Raw genomic sequence first — 21608 nt, 5'->3', positions numbered from 1 at the left:
CCTACTTAAGCTTCACAGCCAGTTGACATCGTTGGGTGTGGTTGATGACAATGAATATTTTGTTAAAGAGATTTCTCATTCATAAAATTTGAACTTTGACACAATAGAAAATTGTGTAGATATAGAATAGATTTGCATGTTATTACATTCATAATACAGCTACCATAGCTACAGTATTTCGTTTCAATTATTTTGTGTATTGTCCTTTTCTTATTGTATGTAGGTCTAGTTGATGTTAAGGGATATCGGCAAATTGGTCCATGGATCCTTATAACACCACTTCCTTTTTATAATGCTTTGACCTCACAATATTGGTATTTAATAGCTGATAATAATATTTATTTTGTTATACTTTGCTGCAACAGAAGCAATAGGACCATGTGATTTAATTAAAACTTACATATATTTACATGGAAATGGTATTTGTAATTTAATTAAAGATGTATTGTCCCTTGAAACACAAAAAAATGAAGGTCAAAATATTCTAAATTTAAATTGGCCATATCAAAGTAATATTAAAGTTATTCACTTTAAGTCGAAAATTCGACTCAAAAACAACAATTTTACGTAATTAAAAGCTAAATTAATTTGATTACATTTCGTCTGAAAAATCGTCGCGAGCGAAAGTAAACAAAGATTTCAAACCATGAGTATACATTATGCATATGCTAATTAGGATTGTTTACAACTCTTCACGGTTGAGAAGGTGTTTTCACACAGATCGCGAGGAAGTTTTATGAGTATGCATACAGAGTAGCCAAATAAGCGCGTTGCATTATGAGATATGTTTTGATCGAAAACTTTGACTGGAAGTCAAAGTTATTTTTTGAAACAAAAAAACGTCTGTATTTCAGTTAAATGATTTTTTTTTCGACTAATTTTTGGTGAAAGTTAATAACTATTATGATACTTAAAATGACCCACTTTTTTTCGAAATCTTTTATTTTTTATTTTTTTGGAATTTGACAAAGGGAAAATACATCTTTAAATAACAATTTCATAAGCAATTTAAATTAATTGTACATCTACTACATACAAACTTCATAATAAGTAGTTTAATTAACGTAGGAAAATTATCTACAATTAACAAAAAAAAAGTTTGTTACACCCCTTTAGATTATAATGATGTTGTGTGAAGTAACACTGTCATCTCCAAAACAGCTATTTCTGTTGTATTCAACCTTTTAGAAATTACAGCAATTCCAAGGGGGATTGTTAGTTTATCATCAGTATTATGTATTTGTTTTAAGAAAATGCCATTTTTGTCAAATACTTAAATACTACTGGATATTTTTACATGTTCATTCATGTACATTACTATACCATTTTTGTCAAATACTTAAATACTACTGGATATTTTTACATGTTCATTCATGTACATTACTATAGCATGGGATATCATAATCAAATCAAATGACAGCACCTGGTTACAGTGAATACATATAATGGAAAACTAATTTGACTTATTTTAGCTTGCAGCCTACCATCATCAATTTTATATTTACAAACACAATTAGCTACTCTGGCTTAATACAGAACTAGTGTATCATTTTTTACTGTCAATCCCAATTCCCTTAAAATATTTTAAAAATCTATTAAAAAAACGTATGTTTCCAAATATAGTTCTTATTTAATGTTACCATTTAAGTTATTGTAATTAATGTATACTGCTTTTATTTCTTGAACTGTTTCTAAATAAATATTGTTGTTGAATATAAAACAATAAAAAAGGATTCAATATTCCTTCACCAAATTGAGTGCACTATTCAAATTTATCATTATGTGTTACACAATCTTTCTTTGTACAGTAATACTGTCACCGTCACACATTTATGTAACCATTTATACCCATGTTATTCACTTTATTATAGTCACTGGCATTTTGTAACAAATTCACCTGATTTCTTATTACAGTTGCTTGATACCAACATTACATCTATGATCCCAATATATATTGGGGACACCTTTGAGAACTAACAAATTGTTCCATTAATATTGATGTCTCTTGAATAGTGGTTGGTCATTTCTTTCACAGGAAAGTGTCCTCTTAATAGGGGTTCTACTGTATATACATTTTACAGGCATAAAAATATAAAATGCTGAAAATGAGGAATTCTGTGAGAATGAAAAAATGCTGCCTCAACCAAGATTTGAACTCAGAATCTTTTGGTTGATAGGCAGACACCCTACCATAAGACCACCAACCGAGATAATTATGTAGAAGAAATAACGACAAACAAGCTTTGACATGTTATTGAGATTGTTTTAATGCATATTCTTTTTTTTTATCAGAGGTGCCCTTAAATACTACATCATGGCCTACAAGCTAGCAATCAAAGACCTCTCCAAGGCCCTGGAAATTGATAACCGGTGTTCCTTAGCCTACTTCAACAGGGCTGTCTGCTATCATACTGTCAAAGATTATCCCAAAGCTCTCAGAGATTATGGTATTGTCCTTCTGCTCGGTGATGAAAATTCACTTAAGGTTTGTGTGTTACATAGATTAACTTTTCTTGTGTTATTATTATAATATCTTTCAGTAAAGGTCTGTCTACACTATCAAACTGGTTTGACAAAAAAAGTGTAATGTGCCCAAATATGGTAGTGATATGCCCAAATATGGTAGTGCTATGACATCATCGTGTCTATATATGGGCACATTTTTTTGTCATATAAACTTTGGTAGTGTAGACAGAGGTTTAAGGGTGTACCAAACGTTTTACAGCTCCAATAACTGCAATAGAGGAGACTTACTAGATAGTGATTCAGTTAATATTTCTGTCTATGCCTGATTGTTTTTTCTTGTTGCTGGTTCTTCTTTCCCTATTGTACTTTATGTTTCTTTTTGCGGAAAAATTAATGAAATAATAAGTACACAATACATTTCTAATCAATTAAATTCAACTTTAATTAAGCACAGAGGCCCAGATCAACTCATTGTTAATAAAAACTACAGGCGTTTAAATTTACTGGTACTGTATAATGGATCGCAAGGTTCTACAAAGATATTATTTTAGTACTAGAATAATTAGAATTGTAAATGAATAAATATGTTATGTGTGTGCCTGTATATATAGATATATATATATGGGCTAGTGTTGCCCGAAAGCTCTGCTAACTTTTCTGGCTGTTCACTTTATCGTTTTGATTTAGCTTTTCGCTTTTTTTATTTGTATCTCCATTGAGATCCAGCCACTGATACCCACAGCATTGTCATTTTTTTCAGTAATTTGCCTTTGGATTTATAGATATATATATATATATATATGTAAATTGTATTCGTATGTGCATGTACTGTCATGTTTATGTAAAGCTTATGTATATGTAATTATGATATTTATATTATGATTGAGTGAAAGTGGCCCTAGAAAAGAAGGTTTTTCAAAAACAAATATATGCATTGAAACGTCATCAACTATCACTGTTTCAATGGAGAATGGATTCACCTCTGCCAATATCTACAGAATAGATATGTTAACTATAATAGATACATTCTTTTTTAGGTTCTTATCAATAGAGGATTGTTGTACTTTGAAAGGAAGGACTATCAAAATGCTAAAGAAGACTTTTCACAAGCTATTTTGGTATGTTACCCTAAACATATATTATATTGTTTAAGGTTTGCATGGCTATAGACCCTACTGAAGTAAGGTTTGTACATCATGTATTTCCAAAATGAAATAAAGTTGAGATAGACGTATCTTTTAAAGACTGTTTTACAACCAAAATGACATTCTCAACCTTAAACTCTGTCTACACTATCAAACTCTATGTGACAAAAAAATATGATGTGCCCATATATGGAAATGATGATATAATATAACTACCATATTTGGGCACATCACACTTTTTTTGTCAAACTAGTTTGATAGTGTAGACAGAGCTTTACTTTATTTCTTTTTATTTTGGAAACACATGGTGTACTGCAAACAATTTTCATATCTTGACATTTTGGCAAAACAATAAAAAAGATATAAACACTTAATTTTATAATAAAATACAGAAAACTCTCCCAATACCAGACTCTTTAAAAACCAAAAACTCTCTCAAGACCAAAAGGTCCCAAATTTATTTTTACTATTAAAACTCATTCCGACTTTCCAGAAACCGAACATATTTGGCCAGCCTGGGAGAATTGACTGTATTCTTTTTATAACTATAATTGTCATTTGTTTTAAATTCCAGGTTGAACCAAGAAATGTGAACATCAGGCATACCCTTGGACTTTGCTGTCATAAGTAAGAACATTTTGTTCCAATTTCTAGTTGAATCTTTCATTATTTGAAAAAAAACAATTGGAATACTACAGTTAATACATACAATTTTAAAAATATATAGACTCAGTTTTGACACTATGGCATGATCATTGGGAGTGAAAATACATGTGGTTTTATTCGAAATATTTCTTAAGTAATAAATAAATAGGTATGACGCTTGTGTAGTATTATTATTTAAATTGTATGCATTTTCCTGCCTTAGCATAATTGTGAAGAGTATATATGGCAACGGAGGTTGTGTGCTATTGTGGAGAGTATAAATTTGTGAAATAGGTAATACAGTATGCAATTATGTTTATGTTTGTTAGATTAAATGAATTAGAAGAAGCTGTACTGGTGTATACGGAGGCACTTCAGATAGATCCATTCTTTCTTGATGCTTACATTGGACGTGGTAATGCACTGATGGACTTCCACCATGAGGTAGCAATGAAAATGTCAAGGTAGGGAATTCAAATTAGTACAGGTCGAGAGAGCATTGCGATTATTTATTTTAGGAATATGACCAACAGCAACTGATCATTATTGGGAAGCTTTTGGTTTGCGATGACCAAGAAAGGACCAACCTAGGTCAATCGATGTGTCGTCATTCGTCGTCTGGACATAGAAACCATCAAACCTGTGTTGAGGTGAAGAGTAAGGATATGTGTTCCAATATTCTGTATGCGTACAATGAATTAACATGCCGTAGTTTGGTCGTGGATCGTCACAAATGAAAAGCTTCCTGGTAACGAAAGAAATTATTTTTTAGGCATGACTATGAGCAAGCATTGCACTTGGACCCACTCTGTCTACCTGCAAGAGTGAATCTTGCTTACACGCTGCAAATGACAGGCAAATTCCAGCAAGCTTGGGAACAGTTTACAGCATGTCTTAAAGTCAATCCTAGTAAGTATAAAGTTTTTACATTATTCCTGTATCCATGTGACAAGGGTTCCTAACCCCTACTCCTAAAAATCTTGTAATCTACTTGTTCTTCCTGGCAAGTGTCCATCCCTCTGTATCCGGTTGCCTTTACAACTTCTCTATGCAATGCTAATCTCCTTGCTGGTCTGCCTCCTTCTGGCAAATCATTCTTCTACCCACATGGCAAGTGTCCATCCCTCTGCATCCTATTGCCTTTACAACTTCTCTCTGCAACATTAATCGTGTTGATCTTCCTGTCTCTGCCCTGTGGTAACTCTATCTTACAGCATTCTTCTACTCAAATGGCAAGTGTCTATCTCTCTGGATCTTGTGTTTTCAACACAACCTCTTCCAAGATAAATTTATCTCCTTTTTGGTCTTCAAGTCTGCCTCCTTTCGGCAACTTCTTCAACATCCTTTCACCTTTCCCTTACCTGGCCTCAATGCATGTTGACCTCTCACTAGTAATCTCCTATTCCAATCTCCCCCTTTCCGGCTTCTTGTCTTGAATATCCTTTTACACAAACTCTTCATGTCCAAACCACCTATTTAATCTTTATTATAATAAATTCAGAACCATTCTCCCTCATATTGACCTTTGAACCTTGATTGACTTCAGATTACAAACCAGCATTGGAAGGCCGTTCTGTCATCTGTCTTCAAATGATGGACACTTTCGCAGCACTGCTTGACTTGAATGCTGCCCTCAAGATCGCTGGGACAGCCGAGCTTTACACAAATCGTGGAGTGGTCCACCTCTTTATGGATGATAGAGTGAATGCAATGAAAGATTTTAAAGCAGCAATTAAAAAGGATCCAACGTATTCACTCGCTTACTTCAATTCTGCAAACAGTTTCTTTCAAAACAGACAGTTTTCTCAGGTATTTATTTATTTAGGTCTGTCTACACTATCAAACTGCATGTGACAACAAAATGTGATGTGACCATATATGGACACGATGATGTCATATCACTACCATATTTGAGCACATCACACTTTTTTGTCACACTAGTTTGATAGTGTGGACAGAGCTTTAGGAGACGCTTTTGAGATCCAACAAGTGTCAGATCAATAATCTGTATTTGATTTGAACTGAATAATACTATATTATGTTATTACAACTTTTTATTTGTAGGCACTGGAATACTATAACAAGACATTACACTATAATGAAAAAGACGAGGCAGCCATGCTAAATAGAGCAATAACAAGGGTAATTTATTGATAGAGGGTGGTGGTGGTGGTGGTGGTTGCATCTACTACCATCTTCACTCTATCAAATAATTCAATTAGAAAACATGTTTACATGCATTATGTACAATATTCCAGGAATGTTTTGATTTATTTATTCTTTGAAATGAATGACCGCATCAGTAGGTTCATGATCAGAACAGAATGAAGTTGATCCTCTACCTTTTTGTTCTTTACTGTGCAATGTACAATGTGTACAAAGGACCAAAAAGCCTACTTTGCCTATGGATACAGGCAATGCGGACCCATGCCTCTTACATGATAGTTCTATATCCTTTACCAGTACAGCTTTCTCAATCATACAGAGATAAATTACCTCTATTTATAAGAACCTTACATACAAGTACAGATTGGTTCCTTTGTTTCACATAGTTTTATTGGATCATTATTATGGTATATTCAGGTACTTCTGAGAGACTTTAGAGGAGCCGTTGAAGACTTCTACCAAGCGCAAAACTTAAGTCCATATTCAGCGCATGTTTACTTCAATAGGGGAAACTTGTACACAATGCTGCATAAATATGAACTAGCAGAGAAAGATTACTCTCAAGGTTAGTGCTCAAATACGCTTACACGCAATGGGGCATGGGTGTGCGAACGGCGAGGTGAATATAGGATGCTCTATGACACCATCTCTTTCCCCCCCCCCCCCCCACCTTCTGGATCCACCACTCCCACATTATGTATGCGTTCAAGTCCTCTCATGTCAGGAATTTTTTCTAATGACAGGAATTTTTTCTAATGACAAGACTTATTTATTATAGTATTGTTTATGTAGAGCATCTTGTGTATATACATCCTATTTATGTATGTCTTTTAAACAGGATTGCCACTTTTAAGAAGGATAGTGAATGAATTTGGTTATGGTTATCCTTTGCAATTTGCCTAAATATTTAAACAAAACAAATTATATTATTATTGTTATTAATATTATTATTATTATATATTTTTTCTTACTTCAGCATTGAAACTTCAGCCTGATGACGCCATTGTGCATAAGAGACGAGGTGACGTTCTAGGTAAACTTGGTAAACGTGATCTAGCCATCAAAGATTACAAACGAGCCGTCCAGATCCAAAGCAAGCGTCAGATTATTAGATGAATGTAATCGTAGGAAAGTGCCTTGATTATTTTGTATGTTTTTAAGGGATTACACAAAAAATCTCCTTGTTCTCATCTATACACCCCAATTTGGCAAGAGTTTTGATTGGTTTGTAGATTTTTTACCTCCCTCAAATGTTACTGTATGGTGTGTGTTTGACCTGGTCAGAATATTTAGGCTCAAATGCAGACTTAAAATTATACTTTTTATTCCAGAAAATGTGCTTCTTCATTCATGCATTAACAGATATTGGAAAATAATTTTTTTTAGATTAGGACAACATTTTAAAACGGTATTAACACATTTTGACAGGCATTAATGCACACATACTGTAGGCAACTTGAAACGAAATCAGACCTCCATCTGGTGTGGTTTTCGTCTAAACTTTGTTGTTTATTTTAGAGCACAATTTTTTACTGCATATTTTTGATTGGAATTTCCCCTCTGATTAATTTGTTTAATGCCACAGCCATTAAACATGCGCAGTCAAGATGAAAGCAGGCCTTCAGCTGGTGTATGTTTCTTCGAAAACATATAACTATTAGCGTCAATGTTAAAAGCAATATTCATTAAGTGCATTGGAATTTTGGTCAACTTTACAATAAAGTTAGGAAGCTGATGAGTTGATCGTGACGAACTTGACTCGAACCATCTGAAAGTGTTTGCAGTGCTTTTTTAAATACACCGATATATATGTACATATGGTACATTTTTAGATTTGTAAATTTCAATAAACTAATTGTAAATTAAATAACATTTTAAATTATATATTCGTTTTCAAATAAATTATATTTAGACATTGACATGTTTATTCTGTGATTTTGTGTGTTTAATGTAAACAATTTAGGTGTATTTGTCATTATTTAGATTTAGTTAAAACATTACAAAGTAAAGCTCTGTCTACACTATCAAACTAGTTTGATGTGCCCAATTATGGTAGTGATATACCCAAATATGGTAGTGATATGACAACATAATGTCCATATGGGCATTGGTCGGTTGGTCGGTTGGTCGGTAAACACTAACTTGAGCACGCGACTCCAGCCTTGTATATGGCCTTGTTTGTCACAAACTTTGATAGTGTAGACAGAGCTTAAGTCAATATTGATTGTGGTTATATAGAATGTATGGTGCAAACGCGTAAACAAATATCTGATGTGCACCAGCCTATGGTGAAGGAAATTGTGTATTTCCTCCTTGAAAACAGATTTAATGTGCACTAGCCTAAATGTATCTTATAGCATACTGTTAGCATTGTAATGAAAAAGATCTTAAACATTACACAGTACAGAATTGTATTTTTTCTAATATCCACTAAATTGGTCTTTATTTCTTTATCATATATCGGATTCTGTTTCCAGTCTTGCTATAGATCAGTAAAGTATTTTAAATATATCTTATATTTCATTTACTTCAGTGCTTATTACCTATATCGGATCATGTTTCCGATGCAGTGTTAGATAAATGCAGTAGTTTTAATATATCTTATATCAGTGCTTATTACTGTACATATATCGGATTCTATTTCCAGTCTTGCTATAGATCAGTAAAGTATTTTTAGTCGCGTGGACGCGACTCAAAAGTTCACTATGTCGGTCGGTCGGTCTGTCTGTCGGTCCGGTATCACTATGCGTTTTATCGCTTTCTGATCTTATCTTGATATTAGTTTAATCTAGCTAAGTCAATTTTTCACAGTATATTCCTTATGGCCAGGAATCGATGTGGTTATGTTTTCGCGGTGCGCAATAAAAAATTACGCGGTCTACGCACGATTTAACGAAATCACGTTTGTAATCATATCTTCACAACCATGAATCACAATTAAATAAAATTTGGTACTCATAAATTTCAGGGCATAAATCATAATATGGCAATACAATTACGTGCGTAGCGCATGTAACGCATGCGTACGCGCGCTTAACATTTTCAAAATTTATTTTCGATGAAATAAGAGTACGTTTCAGGCAATTTTAAGCGTTTACAAATTTGCCATGAGTGCGCAGATTTTTGCGCGCGCACTGCGCGTTAAATGTTATTGCGCACTCTTTTTGCCCGATTTCTGTTTTCTTGACTTACTTTTTAACTCGAAATTACGTTATACTAGCACGTCAAAAGTGGCTACGCACGTGTAAATTAAAAAAATATAAATGTTTTTAAACATTTCAACATTTTTAAACATGTTCAGTAATTTCGGTCAGTTGGTAGGTTGGTCGGTCGGTCGGTAAACACTAATGAGCACGCGACTGCAGCCATCTATATGGCCTTGTTAATATTCAGTGCTTATTACATATATCGAATCATGTTTCCGATCCAGTGTTAGATCAATACAGTAGTTTTAATGTATCTTATATTATTTACTTTAGTGCTTATTACATATATCGGATCATGTTTTATCTAGTTTTTAAAATCCCATTGGATTATTTGTACGATCTTATAGATCAGTACGGTAATTTTAATTTATCTACCTTATATTTCTAAACCATATGCCTACTGTATACCTATTCCGTTTCCTGGCATTAGTAGTTTAAATTCTCACATTCCTTAATTATTACATACAATAGTTCCAATTTATCTGATACCTTCAATAGGCATACTTGTTTTTCATAGATATTGAATCCTATTTTTTAATTCTATTTTTAGTAACATGAACATCAAATGTTTTAGTAACATGGACAACGAATTATATGTTTTAGTAAACATTGGATTATATATTTAGTAATATAGACATCGAATCATATTTTTAGTAAACATAAAAATGGAATTCTATTTTTAGTAATATAGACATTGTTAGTAACATAGACATTGAACTATATTTAGTAAGTGTATTATTCTTAACTATAACCACGATATAACTTTAGTTATCTTTATTCTACTTGTTTAAATCCCATAATTAAAAGGTATACTGTACAAATATTTCATTTGAATTAAATGGTTAGACAATGTGTGTATCATCTTTAGATAGAGACTCGCCGATTATCTCTGTCTCTCTAGGTGATCGTCATCGGATTTTTCGTCCACTGTGGAAGATTTGCAACACTGTTGATTGCATCTTGACTCATAGACCAACCCCATCCTTGGTAGAATGGGGCCAAGTTGTAGTTCGCAATTCTAGATGACCGTTTCAGCCATTCGTCAAGCATTTGTTGGTTTGATGATGGTCGGTTTGTCATAGTCTTGTTGTATTCACCCAATATCTTGATAAAGAAATCCCAGCCAAAGGCCTCTTGCAGCTGTAGGTACGTCTCTAAACAGGTCCACACAGTCCAATCAGAGTACTTTCGACCATTTTTGATAAAATCGTCGATCCTCTTCTGTCGATTAGCCGCCGTTAAAGCACTATGTCCCCTTTCGCGTGGGATTTTCATAACCTTTTCTGAAGCGTACACGGAAAAGATGTTAGTAGTTGCTTCACCACCTCCCGATGGTGTCCAACCTTTTGTCTGGTACTGGTGACCGATTTCATGGACAGGTCCCCAGATGTTCCCGTCTTCGCGTATTTTGTCGTTATCAAGCATGAAAGTGGAAGCGCTTATTGGTCCCATTATTGGATAACCGGCGTGCATATAACCAGCACTTATCTGCTTATCAAGAACAAAGCGTTCTCCACGAGCACGATTGTTCGGGTCCAAGGCCGATAACTCGTTTATCACGTCGACACATGATCGATATATCTGCATTAAATCCGTTGGATTTTTTACTCTACTCGCTACTTCAGATGTCTGTACTGTCAGAATCATACTTTTACTTGCCATCTCGCAGAACGGAACAGGATTGGCAGTAAGTGATGTCTTCCATTGACTCTCATTCGTGGTGCCGAGGATGAACTCTGGAGCGGCATAAGCATTTTGTACGGACACTTGAATTGTTCCCAATGTTGAACCGGAAGGAACAGTGATGTAAATTAGCCCTCCAAATACGTTCCCTGCTTTTGTTGTAGTGGAAACAATTTCGAAAGATCTCGATATTCGTGGGTAACGAAGTAATGTATCTTTTTTAGTAAGGTTATCGACGTGGCAGCCAATCAGCACACGAATGCCTTTATTTACAGCTCCTGTGGAAACGGTTACCGTGATTGGTTCCGAAGGACCCGCGTAAAGAGCAGTGCTGCGCCAGACCGCATTTGAATGGGATGGAAAGTAGTTGGGTAGACCGGTAAATGTAGCATCAATATTGATGGTTTTGCTTGTTCGGCTTAGTGTTGAAGGAACTGCACCGGGAAAGTCTTTAGCTTCAGGGTATTGCTTCATGGAGTTAACGTCTTCATTTTCGACAACAGCGTTAAAGATGTAAACGTACGATGCTTCTACGGGAGAAGCGTTGGTATCTAACGAAGTAATTGAAACTGATTGGTGTAGCTTAAGGAAGTCTTTACAAGCTGTCCAAAACTTGTCAATTGTTGATGGAAGTTCGTTGGTTCCATACCGAACTGTTACCATGACATCTCGTTGGTCATTTATCGTAAGAACATGTTCTTTTTTTACATGTGCAGTGAGTGCGTTGATGCAGTTGTACGCATTTAGCATATTTTGAGATTCTATCGTTCTACTGGTAACTGTAAGACCCGCACCACCAGTGTAGTCATTGGTGAGGTAGATTCCACCTGGCATCAAAATGTCTACATAGGCTTTACCTCCACTCCAGTTATGACCACCAGTAAGAAGTGACCCGCCATTGCCAACAAACTTTTCTATTTTCTGTAACTGATCTTTGGTATAAGACTTATAAGTTGTCGTAACGAGGAGATCGTACCCGCTGAAGTCATCGCCAATATTTATATTTGTGACGGTGTGCCCAAGCTCTGTTAGAGTTGTCTTCAATCCGTTTGATGTGACAAGGAATCCGACGGAGGCTTTTGACTTTGTTCTTGTTAACCAACTAATTGTATTCTTAACCAGAAGCAGTGAGTTGTCAGTGGTGCTCCGAATGTTAACAACGGCTTCGTGGCCAAAATGTACCATCCGACCAAGCTCAAAATGTGCACCAGCTGCAATAACATTTCGGTCTCTGTCGATGAAACTGAAAGCGTTGGTATCAAACAGACTCAGCGTTCCGGGGGTTAGGCCATCAAGAGTTATCTTGGATACACCTTTAATAAGGTGTGGTACCGACGCAGACACCACTGGAGGAACAGGAGCGAAGACCTGATATCCATCTACTTGAACCTGTGTAATGGTAATACCACTCCCTTGGAGAATGTTATTTACCCAGGCATGTTTGTAATACCAGTTGTGACCTCCGTAAAGTAAGCCACCTCCTCCGGAAATAAATGCACGTATTTGGGACATCTTAGTGTCGTCAAAGTTGGTGTACGTATCGGTGAATACAACATCTACTGTTGATAGCTGCGCAGGGGTGACATCACTAACAGTCATTCCAGCTGACGTTAGATTGGTTCTCAGTCCGGTATAGCGTGACACCAGCATTCCTACGCGAGTCGCGTTCCGACCCAACCATTTGACGGCATTCTTTGTGAGTGACGCCGCGTTATTTTCGGTGCTATCCTTCTCATAGTTCACAATGGCTTCGTGTGCAAATGTTACAATTCGGCCTTTGTTGAGGAATCCACCAGCGGCAATCAATTTACCCTGTTTGTTTTTGAATAACGAATAAGCGTTGGTTGTTGTGTCGAGCGTAATTTCTGAAGGAGCTATGGTCTTTCCGTCTACTGACTTGATGCTGTTCAGCAGAAATAACTGATCAGTTGTGGGGTCCATTGTTGTTTCTGCAGGTGAAATAAAACATGCCATTTATAATTAGTATACAATAGAGCCCCTATTAAGGGGACCCAACAAGTTGTCCCCTTAATAGAGACGTAGCTTTAATAGGAGTTAGCCCTAGTGTTAAAACATAAATTGACCTTCGTTCATATTTAACGGAAAGTTTCCCAAAAAGGTGGGTTATACTGTACTCCGATTATGACTCAGTCAGTAATTACTGAAGTATACATTAGCATCGTAATAAGCTCATGGCGAATTGACCAATGACAAGCGACAGTTCAAATAATCCATTGCTTGGATTGACCAAATTACTTGCGTTGTGTTGCGCTTATTTCTTTACGTTGCTGCTTCCTAGAGGGAACCAAGCCTTAACCTACACACGGACGACGGTGCAGTTTTGTAATGGAAAATCGTATGATGAATTGAACGGCTGTCTTTCGTTTTGTATGTGCGAGTGCAGCTTAACCCGAACCTCTCTGCGTTCACACGAACAACTATCGTACACGCGGGAATGTCCCAGATGCGTACAATTTATTTACAATTTCTAATGGACAGAGTCTAGAGCTTTGTCTACACTATCAAACTTTATGTGACAAAAAGATATGCCCATATATGGACACGATGACATATCACTACCATATTTGTGCACATCACACCTTTTTTTTGTCAAACTGGTTTGATAGTGTAGGCCTAGACAGAGCTTGTGTAGACAGAGCCTAACGGTTGCAGAATATATACTTCCGTATAACAATACTTTTATTATTCTAGTAATCAGTTTTTTATTTATTCATTTTCAATCTTTCTACATAACAAAAAAAACATATATATAAGTATAACAGGGGAGTAGCGGAAAAGCAAAAGTAATAAAACTGTCATCTTGTGATGTGCTTGATTTTTTTTTCTGTTTGCTGATGATTTGAATGTTATTCAACCATAATTTTTCCTTATCCGTTTAACATTGTCTGACCTTTTTAGAGTGTTCTTTGAGGATTTTTTTTTAACTGTGATGAAAATGTTGATGTAATGCCAATAAAATGTTTCATCATCGAACACCATAATGTAAACACCTATAAATCAAAACCTGGCCAATGTATTAATAATTGTTAAATATTAATCTTTATTTATAACATACAGTAAACATAAAGAGTCGCCTCAGAATTAGTAACACGTGTTCCTTTTATAATAATGAACAACATCAAATAGGCATTAAAAATCGATTGTATGAATAGTGAATTGGTGGGCCTGTAGATTGTTTACTTTGAGCATTTGAAACAAATACAATAATGAAAACAATTTTTATTACGCATAATACACGTTATTACTGAATGAAATTTAAAACAATTGTGAGGAAGGTAACATCCATGGGACATATTAACTGAAAAAACGTATGAGTGTATGAGTTGTATATCGCATAAAAAAAGGCCTATAGTTCGTAGCGACGGTAGATTGATTGCGTTTTAACTTTTAACTAAGTCCGTTGTGTAGCATGGAAGATCATTCTTACCAGGGAAGATCTCTTACCACCAGGAAAGAGCATTCTTACCAGGGAAGCGGTATTCTTACCAGGGACGCGCATGCTTACCAGGGAAGCGGTATTCTTACCAGGGACGCGCATGCTTACCAGGTAAGAGAATACTTACCAGGTAAGAGAATACTTACCAGGTAAGAGAATACTTACCAGGTAAGAGAATACTTACCAGGTAAGAGAATACTTACCAGGTAAGAGAATACTTACCAGGTAAGAGAATACTTACCAGGTAAGAGAATACTTAACAGGTAAGAGAATTCTTACCAGGTAAGAGAATTCTTACCAGGTAAAAGAATTCTTACCAGGTAAGAGAATACTTGCCAGGTAAGAGAATACTTACCAGGTAAGAGAATACTTACCAGGTAAGAGAATACTTAACAGGTAAGAGAATACTTAACAGGTAAGAGAATTCTTACCAGGTAAGAGAATTCTTACCAGGTAAGAGAATACTTACCAGGTAAGAGAATACTTGCCAGGTAAAAGAATTCTTACCAGGTAAGAGAATTCTTACCAGGTAAGAGAATACTTACCAGGTAAGAGAATACTTACCAGGTAAAAGAATTCTTACCAGGTAAGAGAATTCTTACCAGGGAAGAGCATTCTTCCCTGCTTGCATTTAGGAAACGTATATGCCTATGGTTTATCCCCCACCATTGCGCTCTAACTTATTCGACGTTAGCCGTATACTTACATTATATGTCTTGGTATGGCAAGTGGTTTAGTCTGTCACAGTCAGTTCAGACACCATGTACTGGAAAGAAACTCTGGAACACAACAATTTAGTGGAAGACGTTCAATGAACTGAACAGAAAAATACAGTCTGTCGCTTAAATAGCAAGGCGAAGTTAAGTGGACATGCTTCGGCGATTATCAACACGACAAGTAGATCTAAAAAACTAATAAAAAGTGCAGACAGATTAAAATAATCAAATATGTCAAATGTAAATTGTGTTGAAGGTCCTTCACGATTAATATATCACTGTTTGCATTATATATCTCGGTGGAGTATTATTGAATATGTTTGTTGCGATCTTATCGAATATCGAGACAGGGTGTGTTGCTATATCTTACATTGGGATTAGTAGGCCTATACTGTGTAAACTATGTTATCATGAGTCAAGGATTGTAATGGTCATATGGTTCAAACACCTGTGATAGTACCAGGGTTAGTGAAAACAGTCCAATATAGGGTCTCAAATTGTCCATCGTTATAGGGGCTCAAACTGTCCATCGTTATAGGGCCTCAAACTGTCCATCGTTATAGGGGCTCAAACTGTCCATCGTTATAGGGCCCAAACTGTCCATCGTTATAGGGGCTGAAACTGACCATCGTTATAGGGGCTCAAAATGTCCATCGTTATAGGGGCTCAAACTGTCCATTATAGGGGCTCAAACTGTCCATTATAGGGGCTCAAACTGTCCATTATAGAGGCTCAGTCTGTCCAGCTGTAGGGAGTTCACAAAGGGACCGTTGATTTCACCAACCCCGATCGATAGCACCGGGGTGTGCGGACCATGAAGTGAAGTGCACGCATTATGGGAAAAGTCAGCTTGTACATATAATACATAGTATGTTATAAATAGAACTGCGAACAAGCAGATACTATTGAATATCTGAAATGTCCAAATAACATTAAATAATGTTAGCAAGTACTCGATATCATTTGATTTCATAATGCTTTAAATGTTATTCTATTCAAATGGACGATTACGATTACATTACTAAACTTAGCCGATTCTCGGTACTCTATATATAATGTCAGTATCATGGCAAATTATTTAATACAGTGTCACATAATGTACCATGGGCAATAGGACTACCGTAACACAGGCTCGCCACGTATGATGTGACTGTATTACAGAATGTGCCTATGTTACTGGCAATTATTAATCTCATGATGTGGAGTACACAGTATCGAGTATTGTCTAACGGATCTAATTTGTGGTCTAATGAAATGGTCTTGCCATGCAAGCGGTCACAGATTCTAATCCCTCTCATTCCGGTAATTGTCCGGTAAAAACTTGTTGATGCCGATTAGTAGATCACATACAACGTGTTTGATGATTTATCGAGACAAGGTGTGTTATCGGAATAGGATACAGCTTAAAGCGGGATTAAGATATGTTAGCAGGATAATGATGTATTTGTTCATCTAGGGTTAAAACACCGGTTTTCAAATTTTTCACATGCTAAGCACAATTCTATCAGACGTCGTGTTTAAACGCGTGGTCTAATGGAGTGGTGTTTAGCCTGTGAGAATTCACGTGTTTGAATCCTGCTAGAGAACCTTCTTATTTGCCCATTATACGATGGTTTTATGACAGTTGTGTATGCAACGTTATTGCAAGAATGATTTCAGATTTAGTTAAATATGTTTCAATTGAGTATAATAGAATGAAGCAGAATTCTATATGATATTGTAAAGCTTCGAGCCTTGGCATAAATATGTTTGAATACTGTAAATTCCCCGATTAGATTAAAAACACAAACATTGAGAAGGACGTGAGCAGGTACGAGAATAGTATTGCTAACAATGATAACAATTAATTATCATTTTAATTAATGCCCTGTGTTTTTGTGCAATGATAGTCATTGTAGTAAATTAGCATTGTCATTGTGTCAAATTATATTGATTAATTGATAAATTGGTTAAATAATATCAATATCAATGCTGGTACCAGCATTTGGAAGGTGTGATTTGCATAAATTATGTTTGATGGGCCTACAATGCTATACAGAGTTACGGCTACAGAGTTGTCATCTCAGAATTCTTTCACCCACCATGATTTTGTTTTGGACCGTATTATCTATTTTTTCTCCACATTATGTCTACGCAGGTAAGTGTATCTACGCCCAGGGGCGTTTTGAGGGAGTTGTCGTCGTCCAAAACATTTAGTATAACTATGGTAAGCTTAAAACTGATTGATCTACATATTGAGCCAATACAATGATATTGCTAGGAACCCTTTCTATATCCATTTAAAGTAAATTAAATAAGTAAGGCAATTAACAAACCCTGTTTTTCGTACCATTCACATAGTGATGCGTGGTGGTTGTGTTGTTACGTCACAGGATGGTTACAAATTATAAGTATAGGTCTAAATTATCTTCAGTGAAGTTATTAGGCCTAGTATTTCATTTTGGATAGTCCTCCAAATAATATAGGCCTATTATTGTAATTTATAGCTTTGGTCTATACTTAGATTATTATTAACTTTTCTAATAAGAATAGAGGCCTACTATATAAAATTCCGACCAAGATTGAACAATAGTACTATAGAATATCTAAAAATGATTACGTCATCCCATAATCATTTTAGTCAGTTATCGTTCTATAACACTAGCAATACTTTGACTCCTTTTCTGCTTTCAAAATCCCGTAAAAGAATTAATCTAGGTGTGTACCCATCATGCACGTAAATGCTTGTTTGTGGTGATAGTGAAAAGTACAGAAAACAAACAGTTACAACCCCAGCAATGTTTATTACCTCTTCCTTTACTACAGTATACCATAGTAATGTGTCCCCATGTTCACACTACACCCATCCTTACGTACCAGTCTTGGTACATTGGAGTGGAGTTGTGGCTTGGTGGTTATGATGCTTGGCTACCACTCCAATGGTCCTGGGTTCAAGTTCTGTCACATGTCAGGATTCAGGATCCACTCCCAAAGACTTGTAATAAGACTTTGTTTATGTAGAGCATCTTGTGTATGTTTGTCTTGTGAACCTCTGAGTGTCCCTAATGATCAGCAATTGCTGGATGGATGGGGGGAAAAACCAAAAAAACACTAATATATTAGGTGCGAAAATGAACCATAGATTACTCCTTGATTAAATAAATCCGTCCCACCGTTATTATGTGGCATTCAATACCACATAATATTTTTAAAATGAGGACAAAAAGTAACGTGCATGCAGCCTACACGAAATGTAAGATTTGTATGTAGATATGATGTTCTCTTGTTTATACAAATACAATCGATTTCACGAATTGAAAAAGTTTAAACACCAATTGAGACATCAACAAATAAACAATTGAAATTAACTGCACGAATTGTAAACTCATTCAAGTGTATATTTAATGATCAGTCATTAAAACATACTGTATGATATGTTTATAGCTACCAGCATTTTAAACCAATTAAAAATAATAATAATTATGAATATGTATGTTTTGCCATGTATACTGTATAGACTATTGGAGTTGTGTTGGCGGAGAGGATGATCTACTTCGACGAGAAGGTCGTCCATTTGTATGGGTTGGTACGTACTTTATTAGACTTAAAGTTTAAAAGTTGTATTTTATTATATAGGCCTAATACAGGCTACAACAACATTTATCGAGCATCGTGAAATAGAGCCCCTTATTTTAATATTGCACCTTATTTTAAAATTGCAAAAGGTGTATATTTTAAGATATAGAAATGTTAAACACGGAGGAATTATTTTTTTCCCTATGAGACTAAGACAGAAATCATGAATAATTCATTATAATAATTATGACATAATATGGGAAATTATAGAGGGCTCTACATAAGCTATCCGGAGTGTATTCTCGTGAAATAAAATTACTATAATAATGAAATAGAAGGACTTGCATTGATGGAAATATCAAAGAACAATTAATTCACTTCCCAGCCTATGTTAAAGCACCGCTACCATACACTATCGCATGTTTCTTGCCGAAGCCCTCTATAGATCAATTGGTAATGTAAAAAAGTACCCATGTATAAATCGTATGCGCAGTCTGATTTCTTTATTATCATGTATGCGTCGAGTATTAATTGATGATAAAATATATGTTGCTTAACAATTGGTTTTTATTTCATCAAAATCGGACCACGAGAAGTTCATTTTCTTACGACCGTAATTTGGAGAATATAAAAAAATATGTTTGAATTATTATACTATTCCGGTTACGTTAATATATAGGACTTGACAGCCGATTTTCCACTAGGGAAATTGTTCGCGCGAATCAAAAGCGTCAGCTTATACGCATGCGTAGAGAGGGATATAAATGCTTTATATTGCAATAGACTGTGCACGTGTCTACAATGCAAACTGTGGTTGCTGAATAACTAAACGTATTGGGTAGTAAAAGACATAAGACATTAATGTATAATGTATTTGTTATTTATCAGATCATTCTTCGACATCCAGTCCACCAAGCAGATTGACGTGCTCAGTATTTGGCCTAGACTTTGTCTGTTCCAGTTCCTCATGCGACTCAGCTGGCACGGGTTGTACAGCTGAGGCACTATGCGCCGCACCAGAGGCACAACCTCTTACTGAAGCTACCTCTGCCAACAACTTGCAGGTTGTTGCTTATAATATCTATGAGCTTGACTATCTTTATGATCCGGACATACTAAATTTACCAAAGCTTTACATGTATAGTGGTCAGCGAGAACGAACCTGTCGTATACCTTTAAATATCTTGCAGAATCACCCGCATGCCGATGTTCTTGTTATTGAAGAACTCTTCATGGGAGGATGTTTTCCAGACGATTTGGACATCAGAGATTTATTGAATTATTATGGTTTTACGTTTGTTACTCCTAATGTTGGAGTTGAAGAAGAAGAGGGAGATAACCCACTTATTTACGAAAATGGCGGAGTTGCCATTGCGTCACGTTGGCCGATTGTGTATTATGAAGACCACGTATTTACTAACTCCGATCCTACTACTACAGATGCGTACGCGTCAAAAGGCGTAATGTACGCGCATATAATGAAATCTGACGGAAACGGAGCCGTTCCGTACCATGTGTTTGGTACCCATATGCAGGCTGAAGTTGGCTCTAGAAGAGAGATTGTTCGTGAGGCACAGGCAGCTGAGATCTTTGATTTTATCGAAGGATTTGGTATATCGTCGTCGGAAGCAGTTATTATGGCGGGAGATTTCAACGCTGATTTGAACAACTATCCAGACCACGCTTACCGGGTTCTTTCTCAAATGGGAGGTGTTCTTCCTAGTATAGTTGGACCGTTGCAAACGACGTGGGACCCGCTTACAAATGAATTGATCATATCATCTAATGAGCCTGACCATCAATGGTTAGATTATGTTGTCCTGAGTTCATCTCATTTAACAGCAGACGTCAGTGCTAACTTAGTTGCGTTCAAGCCACAAGACCCGAACGCGTTTAGCGTTTGTATAAGCGCAACAACTGGAGACTACGTCAGCTCGAAATCATCAGATTGCAACCAGAGTCTTGAAGTTACAAACTTATCAGACCACTACGCGATTGTTGGTTCTTTTACATTTCCACGAAACCCAGTGATCAAAAAGCTGACCAAGAAGAACTGCTGTAAGAATTGGAGATTCCAGTAAACGATACAATTTATTTATTTAATGTCCTAAAATTAAATGACACTGCTTGGTTATAACAGCTATATTTTTGTAGAGAATAAGGCAATAATATACCTTTGCTAGATAAATACACTTGCTGCATCAGAATTGCACTGCTAAAACAGCTAAAAATATAATGTCCTTGAAGATTGAAGTTTAAGTTAAGTAAATACTTAAATACGTTAGGCATATTTACATCGGTCGATCCTACTACATTTCATTTTTTTTTAATGTAGTTGTAGTATATAAACTTGTGCAATTTATTATTTATTATTAGGCCTACTTTATTATTGTTAGCTTATCACTGTATATCATTACTTTTTAAAATAACGTTATGCACAGGACAACTAGTTTTGCCTAAAGCTAGGCCTACCCAAAGAAACGTTACAACTATATTTTACCACCATGTAAAAAATCATATTATAGAATGTTAAGATAGATTGTTGTTTTGTGTTTTGTTTTAGTTGTGT

General features: G+C 35.7%; 4 protein-coding genes across 6 annotated transcripts in view; 3 read left to right on the top strand and 1 right to left on the bottom strand.

Annotated features, from left to right (window-relative positions):
* LOC144842102 (uncharacterized) overlaps window positions 1–8341 on the top strand; it is a 63883-nt gene extending 55542 nt beyond the window's left edge. For both annotated transcript variants that reach the window (XM_078698468.1, XM_078698467.1), the window contains exons 41-49: window positions 2293–2485; window positions 3504–3584; window positions 4186–4238; window positions 4586–4720; window positions 5029–5165; window positions 5803–6065; window positions 6321–6398; window positions 6840–6987; window positions 7399–8341. In XM_078698468.1, coding sequence (XP_078554594.1) covers window positions 2293–2485; window positions 3504–3584; window positions 4186–4238; window positions 4586–4720; window positions 5029–5165; window positions 5803–6065; window positions 6321–6398; window positions 6840–6987; window positions 7399–7538 — 1228 coding nt within the window. In that variant the 3' untranslated portion in view covers window positions 7539–8341. The remainder of the gene's footprint in view (window positions 1–2292; window positions 2486–3503; window positions 3585–4185; window positions 4239–4585; window positions 4721–5028; window positions 5166–5802; window positions 6066–6320; window positions 6399–6839; window positions 6988–7398) is intronic.
* Window positions 1–21608, top strand: part of LOC144842111 (uncharacterized) — a 61155-nt gene that overhangs the window by 27484 nt on the left and 12063 nt on the right. The gene's annotated exons all lie outside the window — the stretch shown is intronic.
* On the bottom strand, window positions 9944–15550 carry LOC144842105 (TRPM8 channel-associated factor homolog). The gene is made up of 2 exons (XM_078698473.1): window positions 15475–15550; window positions 9944–13260 (listed from the first exon to the last, which is right to left on the bottom strand). Exon 2 carries the CDS (start codon window positions 13250–13252, stop codon window positions 10526–10528), a length of 2727 nt encoding a protein of 908 aa, XP_078554599.1. The 5' UTR covers window positions 13253–13260; window positions 15475–15550; the 3' UTR covers window positions 9944–10525.
* LOC144842109 (sphingomyelinase C-like) overlaps window positions 17520–21608 on the top strand; it is a 46142-nt gene continuing 42053 nt past the window's right edge. The window contains exons 1-3 of one of the 2 annotated variants that reach the window (XM_078698481.1): window positions 17520–17621; window positions 18981–19049; window positions 19928–21143. In XM_078698481.1, the coding sequence (XP_078554607.1) occupies window positions 17567–17621; window positions 18981–19049; window positions 19928–21120 (1317 nt within the window). In that variant the 5' untranslated portion in view covers window positions 17520–17566 and the 3' untranslated portion in view covers window positions 21121–21143. Of the gene's footprint in view, window positions 17622–18980; window positions 19050–19927; window positions 21580–21608 lie in introns of those variants that run through there. The other variant, XM_078698480.1, reaches the window with a different exon arrangement.

The sequence above is a fragment of the Antedon bifida genome, chromosome 5, assembly GCF_963402885.1.
Source record: "Antedon bifida chromosome 5, ecAntBifi1.1, whole genome shotgun sequence".
Classification (NCBI taxonomy): Eukaryota; Metazoa; Echinodermata; class Crinoidea; order Comatulida; family Antedonidae; genus Antedon; species Antedon bifida.
The sequence above is the reverse complement of the archived record's forward strand: the minus strand, read 5'-3'. Positions and strand labels throughout refer to the sequence as shown.